Here is a 10332-nt window from a genome sequence, read left to right on the forward strand (position 1 = left end):
CAAGATATGACATGAGGAGAGAGACAAGCATCCAAAAGCACTTAAAACATATGCCCTCAATAACTCCTCCAAAACGAAGCACTCAAAAATAAACAGAAGCACTGAGACACCTGAAAGCTATGTCCTTAAGCCCTATAATTCAGGGGGAGAAGGCAGAGAAGGACACAGTCAGCAAGCCTTCTCTACAGTTTGATAAAAGGCAAAATAGGCTACAATCTTTCCTCAAACTAGTCTACAAAATTTGTCTGCCATATTTTTGCAGCTGATGTATAATCACCCCTGGCCAAATTTATAACCATGATGACAAATCCTTAACTACAGCAGCACTAGTAGGCACAACCACTAGATCTCTTTTTCCATATGAAGTCAAACAAGCAGGACAGATTAACTGTCAGCACCAAGTTAAACTGTTCTCATAACCCAAAGAATATTTAAAGTATTTTAACATTACACTTGCATGACATTTATGAGTTCTCTTCATGCTAGGCACTGTTTCAGCACACTCCCTGAACACACGCAAACAAAAAACATGTGACAAACTATTGTCTTTCCACTGATTAAAGTATTTCTTCCTGGCACAGAAAAGTACTTAGTTAACTGCTATGGGTCTAGGCCAAGAAGTATTCCACCCACTACCAAGCACAAAGTTCAAAACACAAAACACAATTGTTGTAAAAACCTGCAACTTCTGAAATTTGAGAGAGAGAGAGAGAGAATGTCTTAGCAACGTTTTTTTAACCCCAGCTAGTCAAAGTCCAACAGCTTTGTCTGCATCACACCAGTGTCTGATCAAAACAACCATGTGATTGACTTATATTTCCCAATTCCAAAATAAATCAAGATCAGCATGAATTCTGCAGCCATGGCAGCATGCACGTGACTAACAAAAGAAAACCCTAAAACTGACCTTTCCAATGTTTCTAACTATCCTTCTTTCTTGTCTGTCCATACTTTGTTGTCCGTCAATACAATCTCTTTCCATAACAAAATGATACCATGACAGAGGAGGCAAAGCCATTTAGTTTCTAGTCTTACGATCCTCTGAAAACAACTGAACCCCAAAAGACCAAACTGCTAATGCACAAGTTGAATGGGTCAGTATATGACCTTCTATAAAATGGCATTATAGAAAAGGCTAGACCATTTAACACTGTTTGACACGGTTAACCATCACTGTTCAGCTTTCAAATAGAGAGTTGCGAAGCCAGCGTTTGTTGTTGCAGTCTTGAAGTAAATGCCCAGGCAGGGTCCAATTTTTTTTTTTTTTTTACACTTCCCTAAATTGCCCATATTTTGATTAACAAACTACCCAGACGTTTCCTGGTATTCTGGATTTTGAGAAGCAAAGATCAGAATTAGATGGGAGGTGATGCAAGAGAGGATCAGTCTTTCTTAGTAGCCAGCAAAAAGAGATCAGCAGCATGGGCACAAATAATTAATAACTATTAAATAACCAAGATAAGTAACTCCTGAGAAAATACTTAGTGTGAATTGAGTAAGACCAGGCCTACCTGTTTCTTCTTTATGGCTGTTTTAGCAATATTCTGTTCTCTTTTTGTTCCTTCCATACCTCTGAGTACATCAATGAAATCTTTCTTTGAAACAGAAGACATCAGCTTAGCACGTTTTCTATTGGAATTCCCTGCCTCTCTTACTTTCTCATCAACATTATTTTGGTGCTTCCGGACAGCATTAAATAACTGTACAATACCCCTGGGATAAGAAAGAAAGCAGACATTATATTTTGCATCAAGCTGTCATTACAGAAGCGACTTCTCTTTCAAACCAATACTGAGCTGGTGCAGATGCTAGGAGACCCTGAGCTTTCAAGAACAGCTATTTATAATCATAACAATTAAATAGAAAATAACCATATACACACCAGGCATTCTTCTCTTCCTCCACCCCTGATTGTATGAACCAGACAAAGATCTATCAATACAAACCCAATTCAAACAACTTAAGTGTGTTTACAGTCATACTGAAATCACTGGGGGTCTCAAGTACAACACTGACTCCTAGCAGGGTCCTTGGCAGCCAAAACACGCTACCAAGAGGTATGTGGTACTTAACAATTGACATCAACATAAGAAAACACTCCATTCCTGAATACTGTAATATCACTTCTTATTCCCTTGCTATTCCTTATTCACTTGCTAATATCACTAGCAAATTACTCGTCTAAGTCTTCATCAAGACATTAAGAGATAAAGAGACCGCACTGGCGGTATGTTTTGCCAAAAGCATGTGGCACCACATTAAAGTGATATGAAACAGTAACCTGATCTCAAGAACAATGAACTTGGTGAGCTCTCTGTAGAGAAACTGGTAGATGTGATTGATCTGCATATTTTTAAGAACAGAATCAACAGAACAATAAACTCAAACACAGCACTCGTGCTAGACAAAGACTTAGCACATGCCATATATTCTTGTCTAAATTCTAATGTTTCAATATGACTTCTGAAACCTTTCCACGAACTTGATACTACAAAACACAGACCTGTGTATAAATCACTTGGCTCACACTAGTCACTCCTTAAGAGTTCAATTTAATTGGAAACAGGGGGAGGTGTCACAGAAACACTTTCTTACCTTGTGGCAATTCTCTGAAGATCTCTCTCTTTGTCTCTGTCTTTGGCAACATCTGGCTTGACTCTGCACATCATTTCCCACTCCCGCTTTTTATCAAGCTGTGATACAAATATCGTTATGTGAAAAAAAACACTGCATATTTTTAAAATGTAGCATACTATGGTAGTACATTCTGGAAGAAAACAAAGATGATAAATCATACAGATTCAGTATAGCTGAAAGCAAAGGGAATTTCTAAATATTGCATATGTGGGTCCAGGCTGACAGGTCCTAAGGTCAGTTTGTGGCACCTTGATCTGGTCCTTCAACAACCACTTGTCTTGTTGGGAGATAACAATCCCTTGAAGAGTCTTCTAGGACAGTACATGGGGTCTGGAAAAAGGATATATGCAATCTGAAAAGAGGATATGTTGATTGGGGAAAAACCAACACATGGTTTGAGACTCAGGTTGAGCGTTAAACAGTTGCACAGCTAATTAAAATCAAACTATCGGGGTCAATCAACAATTAAATTCATGACTAGGGCAGATATGAGTTTGCAACATCTATCAGACCCCATTAATTAGCTGGTTAAATTCCTCAAACAAAATAACCACTTCCATATATTAATAGGGAAGGGATATCTATTAACAGGGATAACAAATTAAGCAGCATTAGCAATGATGATAATTAATCAACAAGAACAAGGATCAATTACAACAAGCAACAGTAGCCGTTCAGCAGCAATGAAAAGGAGCTATTGGCCACACAAGGCCCCCCAGCCCTCACTCTGTTTCTCACACTGTTTCAAGGGAATAAGGTATGCTGCCTTCTGGCTCCCCCTCTAGAGACAGAGACCCTCATTCTCACTCTGACACTTCACAAATCCACACACCTTCAGCTGGCCCCCAGATCTCACACGCAGATGCTCTCATCAGTTCCAAACAAATACTCTCACTCAGCAAACTTTCTCTCTCATCACTTGACCCCTCCCCCCACCAGAGTCAAGACAATAAGCCATGTGCTCTGGACTCTCCCAAGATGACAACCAGATTACAACGCAAGGCCAAACACCCACAACAATTTAGCGACAACCCAACCAAGGATGGCAGGACACACTGATCAACAGCAGCAGCTCTAAACTATTACTGAAGACCCTCGGCTCTGGTGACCACGACAACAAACACCCTAATTTGTCCTCAGTCACAGGCGAACATGCTGAGCTCTGGTCAGCAGGACATTTTTAAAGGACTGTTACTCCACTTGTGTTGACCAGTCACAACTCACACATGTCCATCAATCACACAACTTGTCAAAAACCTTCATTCTGTTCACTTATTGACCAGTCCAAATCCCAACCACCTCAGAAGTGGCACAATCACTCAACTGTCAATCAACAGACATCTCTGCCACTCTTGGCATCTCAATCACACATGCTCCATAATGGATCCTAAGTCCTTTACCTCACACAGGTGAACAGTTCACAACTCCATATGCTTTATTTTACACAAACTTCATAAATAACTACACTAAACAGGAGGGAACAGTATGCAACTGGTGTATCAGAACTCCACCCTAACAGATAGATGGAATCTGGGAAGAGGATAGATGGAATCAGCTCAATTGACCCGTTCTAGCACACGGATACCCAAATGGGAAAAAAAGGAGAGGATTATTTAAAGAACCACCCTCCTGTCCAAACTCTAAGCCCTAGATCATATTTCTGATGCAGCTTATCCACACCATAGGAGTTCAAAAATCACAAGTTTTAACTTCCATATGTAGGTCCCACACTAGGTCTTACAGATGGAAGTTAAAACTCATGATTTTTGAATGTGTGTCATATTTAAGCCTAACCTTACTTTGTGTTCTCTACTGAATGGATCATACAGTGAGTGCACTGTGGTTTGTGATCAACTGATACAGCAAGATGTAAGGTACACAAGGAAGAATGTTGACCGAACAGAGAGACTATTAAGTGTTCAATGGAAAAAAGCTTTAATATGCAACATTTTGATTTTCATTTGAAGCTTGATGTTTTAGAACCCAGCCTAATCATATTTTCTGCCATTATCATCAACCACAGTAAATACTGTTTCTATTTCCAATGTGACAGTGGAAAGCTGTATTTCTCCCCACCCCCTGCTTCAGGAATAAGTTAGCAGCAACATTTTTTTGCTTAAACAATTTAACAGTGTTCTAGTCAGAGCTATCATACATTGAGCCTACACTATACAAAAACTCTTTCATGAAATTACAGTCCTTATCTTTATAATTTCAGGCAGACTACTACAAATTCATAAGTTTATGACCATGCTCTGGCCTTTGATCAAAAGAATTACCCTAGTCTACCTTCCATCAGCATGGAATTAATAAAAGGCAGACTGTATTCGAGTTTATCTAGGGGTGAACAAATCATCTTACAGCCTCACCGCCCACTACTAATTTGTGGTACCCCACATATTTATTGAATAAAGCCATGGCAAAACAGTAACTGACTGGATTTCTTACTGCAGCTTTCTGTATTCAAAAGAGGGCTACAGCTTAATCACAGCCCATCCCAAACTAACTAGAGAACTGAGAGAGTTCACCCTATTAAAACGGCACTGTTAGGCCAAAGCATTCAAAGTGCCTGCATTATGCGCTTTTAACATCAAGGAAAAATTCAAATTTTAATTTTTGTTACAATCCTGCATAAAAGCTATGCCATTACATCATCTACATGGCTTTGCCTCAATTCAGGAGGGAACTTTCAAAAGTGGACATGACTTAGGTATTTGTTTTTTCTTTTAAAAAAAAGATAGAACTTCACCAGGAAGAATCAGGTGATGGGGGGAGGATGACACTGAATGGGGGTCATCAATTCCCACCTCAAGGTCAATTCTGGTGTAAGATGCATCAGAGTTTCTCTTGTTTTTTGCATCTAGTATGACAGTAAGACATGGGCTATTTGCCTCGATTCTCATTTTTAATCCCTTAAAAAGGCCCCTCTATTGCATTTGAAGGACAGTCATAAGAAAACTTAAAGGTGAGGATAAAACCACAATTAGAACACTACCCACTATGATGCACCAACCTTTAGGACTTACAGTATGCCCTGAGTATCAGCATATTCAAACTGTATAAGGTAAGTGACAAAACATATACCAAAGCTGGGAATGCTCTCAGAGAGTGCTCTGCCAGTTGCTCCCCTTCTGCTACACCAAAAGGGGCTTCTACCATCTGCCTGCAGTGAGTAATAGAGTGGTAGTACTATACGGATAGTGTCTCTCTCCTTCTCACCTTCATTTTTTTCTCCAGCCTTTCTTGTTTTTCCTTCTCTCTCTCCTTGTCCAACTCTTTATTTTTAACCAAAATAGTAGGTTTACTCTCAGGGACCTTTCTGTTGAGCACTTTAGCCATGGCATCTGCCCAACCTGTACTTGTACCAGCCTTGGATTTGGCTGAATTTTCATCCACAGTGCAGAGGGCTTCATCCTCATCGTCACCTTCTAATGCTTCCTCTTCTGAAGAGAAGCTGTCTTCTGGGAGCCCTGAACTCCATTCAGAACCTGGAGAAAGATAAAGGAGGTGAGACTCCTGCTTTCAATAATATCCTACCGCTAAGTGATTCTGTAGCAGGCATAATGCAAGTATTCAGGACCATGCACCATTTCCTACTACAACTATTCCCCCAAGAAAACATCCAATGGGGTATATACTGCTCTGATTAATTTATTAGAAAGTACATTGTGTAAGCATTGCCTAGTATGAGTAATAATTTAAGGGGCTGGAGGAGGGTCAGGGGGGTGAAAGAGGGGAAGAAAACCTCAGCAATTTATTATGGATTTAGTGAACATGATGATGATCAGAAGCAGTTAATTTCAAGAGGGGGAAAAAAACAAATCCCTCCCCCAACTTTTCAGGCAAAACATTAAAACTGCAACACTGACACCTAGTGTTTAAATCTATAGAGCCAGACATACTATGCTAATGTGGCACTTCCCACATGTGCACAAGCCAATAAGCTTTGTGTATAGGTTCATTAGAGGAAAAGGAAAAGATGCAAGGCCTTCAGAATTATAGCTTCCTACTCAGACAGGCAGGATGTGAAGAGCTATATTTTGTAACTCTGGGATTCAAGCGACTTGCTCAAACTCTGCTAGAACATTAAAGAGATGCTCAGGTCTCCCAAGATGCATAAGAAAAAACCCTATTTTTTTTCAAAATCTGTTGTTACTTTCTTTAAACAGCAGCAGTGCATGAGAGAGCGAGCGCTCAGTCATAAATACACAGAAACAGACAGGCATCAAATTGGCCAACATCCCTAATGATAACCTGCCTGTTATAGGTTTCACATCCCCTCAGAAGTCTTAAGTTACTGGCTGTCTTGCAAGTAAAGTAAGTAGCTGGAGGGCTTGAATTAATTTCTGTCTGCCAAAATCTCATCGTGACCTTACATGAATAACCTGGAGGCTGACACCTGATACACCTTCTCACAGTAGGTGGTACCTCATGTTGTCCTACTGACTTTATTGAAACACTTTGAAAACTAAAGTGCATCTTAATGATACCTAAGGGTCTCTTTCTCAGTTTGCCATTTGTATAACTGAGATAAAACTACTCATCTGTACAGGTATGTTTTTCCAAAGATTATCCATAGGGTTAAAGGCTAGGAGAAAACATTCAGTCATATGATAGGATCTTCCATATATCCAGGCCCTTAATATTTCATCCAGTTACTTCTGCGCCAAAACCCATAACTGGAGTTTAACCAAAGCATTTATTCTAGAAAAGGCACTTAGTCTTAATGTGAAGATATCACCAAAAGAAAATATGCTACGTTTCTTGATAGTTTATTTAAATAGTTAGTCACCTTCTTTGTTAAAAATCTGGGCCTGGCTTTCCACTGGAATTTGCCTAACTTCAGCTACCAGCTCTAGGTTCTTGCTTTGGCTGTATTCAAATAATTTTTGGTTGCATGGGCCCATCTTATCAAGCAATTCAAACTGCTCTGCCTGACTGCCCTGGTCCTTCTTCATTAACCATTTCACATTCTACCTGCCTTTAGGCCTATATACCCTAGAACCTGTAACAAATACAAGATTTAAAAAATCCATGTAAACAAAGTCATTGCAAACCTCATTTAGAAAATGAAAATCAGCCTTTAAATTAGTGCAAAAGGTCACAGATGTTCTTAAAACAAAAAACACCTGCAATGGGTTTTGCACTAGTTTAAATGACATCTAAAAAACCTGACACACAAAACCCATAGAACGCTCCTACCATTTACAAAACGTAGAAATGAGGCAAAAGTTCCAATTTGCACCTCCACAGGACCTCTAATTTAAGAATTCCTCCGTAAGTAATAGTAAGACTAGGCTTCAAGCACTGTCTGTGATATTACAGACAGGCCAGGTAGAACACAGATTTAAACTGATAAGCTACAAGTCACAAAGTAAACCAGTAGTAGCAGTGTCAGGAGCAGAAATTAGGAATCCTAACTACTCATATATGCTATATGCATTTTGGTTTATTGCAGTGGAATAGGGATTAAACAAGCCTTAGTTTAAGCAATGTAATTCATACAATTATGGATGAGTCTCAGTTTTTGTTAAAGAAATTCTAGACTTGATGATTCTGAAGAAAGTCTTGAAAACAGCAAAATCATGTAGTTAAGCAGGGGAATGAGCCTGAGGGAGAGGATCAGAAACCAAAGGACAAATAAAATGTTCCAACGAGCATTTTAAATGACAGCAATGTGGGATGTTAACTCTAAACACTACACAATCATCTGCTGAAAACCAAAGATTACTGTCAGGAAACAAAAATCATTGTAAGAGGCATACAAGCATCCCTAAGCTACTGCATGTCCCACCCAGCACAACAGTCTCATGACCCAAGGATGTTTCCCTTTTACTCCCAATCCTAAAATTAAAGGCCTTCCCAAAACAAAAAACAAAACCAAAAAACCCAAACCCACAGAAAGACTCGAAAGTTCAAATGATGTTTCTTTTTCAGGTAATTGGATAGCTCCAATTCTGACAGAAGTAACTAGGGAGAGATGCTAATCTTCTTTATCAAACACAATCTGCAGGCTGACCTAGACTTTCAGCTGCTACAGGGAAAGGAACAAGGTTTCAACAAGTCACAACTATTACTTTGAATATCCTGAAGCATCTCTTGAGAGTTGGGGATAAAATATAGGCAACTCATGCTAAATTAAAATAGAGTCTCTAATCTTGATGCTTCAACTTCTGTTGTGGGTTTATGGGACTCCTTCCTGAACTTGGGACTCATTCCTCTATTTCAGCACTAAAGTCCCAGGCTTACAAACAGATATCCACACTTCCAACTTTTATTCACATAAGTACATTGGGCTCACTGAGCTAACAGGGGAAACATTCCTAAAGTTAAATATATCACTCCTTCCAAGATTAGAACCTGTGAAATGATATCTTCTTTCAGTCGTCTCTTAAATAAAGTTCCCTTTTCTCAGGCTGACCAGATCAACCTGGCCTCTAATACTGGCTATCTTGCTGTTCACAAGATAGACAAATGTAGGACAAATTATTGTTTCTGGGCAAGCAGGCACAGAAGCCAATTTTGATTGGAAGAAAAAAAATGCAGTCTAGTAAAAAATTTAAGGCAGGGGTGGTCAATTTGTAAGGTGTGCGCCACAAGTGGCATAGACAGCATCTGTGTGTGGCATGTGGCAGATGAGCAGGGAACAGAAAGCAGAGGGGCAGCTCAAGCAGAAGATAAGAGTGGCACTGGAGCCAATTACACCTGCGAAAAAGGTTGGCCTGAACTGCTCTAAGGAGGAACGCACAAGAGTAATTATTATTTGTAAAGTTCCAGCAACATCAAGCTTAAACCAATGAATAATTACATGTAATTGGATAAAACACAATACCTTATTTACTCAACTATAAAATAACCCTGAATGCAAGACAAGCCCCCAATAATCAGATTCTACATGTGCAAATTTTGTAAATTCATTATAATTTTCCACATGTGAAATCTAACTGTTGGAAGATCATCTTAAATTCATCCTCTCCCCCACTAGTGCAGGTGGTGGGGCAAGAGTTGATGAGGAGGGGCTGACTGTAGGGAACAGACAGCAGGGAAGGCATGGGGGGGCAAAAAGGGTGCAAGCAGCTTTCCTGTTCGCCCCTCCTCCCCTCTCCACAGCCCTGTGCCCCTGGCAGCAGCAGGGACAGAGCCTGTCAGTGCACAGCAAAGGTAAGGAGTGAGGGGGGAGGCAGGGCTGTGGGGAAGGAGTGACAGGGTGTGCCAAGGCAGTGGGGTTGGGGCTGCCCTGCCCCCCCCCCCCCCCCCCCCCCGTGCCTTGTTTTTTCAGGGGGGGGGGGTTTTCCCCCCCCCAACTGCCTTGTGCTTGATTGTAAGGTGTGGGGGTTTTCCCCCCTCTCATGTTAATTAAATGGGAAGAACCCATCTTGTAATCAAGTAAGTGTGGTAGTAACTATGCCCTTAGCAAATCCATTATTTTCTTTTTCACTGCCTTGGGGGCTTTTTGTAATTGGGGGCATTTGATGGGTTGGCATTAACAACAATAATAAAAATACTACCCTATTTTATTTCCACACAGAAACATTAGTAGAAAACATACACAGCTTAAAGACTTTGAGGCAAAAGCCTCAACAGAAAGGTGCACAAGTTGGAGAAGCAACAGAGACCAGCAAAATAGCGCCAAGAAAATGACATGTGGAGGAGAAAAGAGCTGCCAATTTAGCATAAACCCCCAAGGTTTTCAGC

General features: G+C 40.2%; 1 protein-coding gene across 1 annotated transcript in view; it reads right to left on the bottom strand.

Moving 5' to 3' along the window:
• The window catches only part of RRP15 (ribosomal RNA processing 15 homolog), a 37481-nt gene that overhangs the window by 26182 nt on the left and 967 nt on the right, over nt 1-10332 (bottom strand). The window contains exons 2-4 of the mRNA XM_006022346.3: nt 5857-6125; nt 2596-2693; nt 1512-1713 (exon numbers count right to left, since the gene is read on the bottom strand). Of these exons, the coding sequence (XP_006022408.1) occupies nt 1512-1713; nt 2596-2693; nt 5857-6125 (569 nt within the window). The remainder of the gene's footprint in view (nt 1-1511; nt 1714-2595; nt 2694-5856; nt 6126-10332) is intronic.

The sequence above is a fragment of the Alligator sinensis genome, unplaced genomic scaffold (genome assembly GCF_000455745.1).
Source record: "Alligator sinensis unplaced genomic scaffold, ASM45574v1 scaffold178_1, whole genome shotgun sequence".
In the NCBI taxonomy this organism is placed as follows: Eukaryota; Metazoa; Chordata; order Crocodylia; family Alligatoridae; genus Alligator; species Alligator sinensis.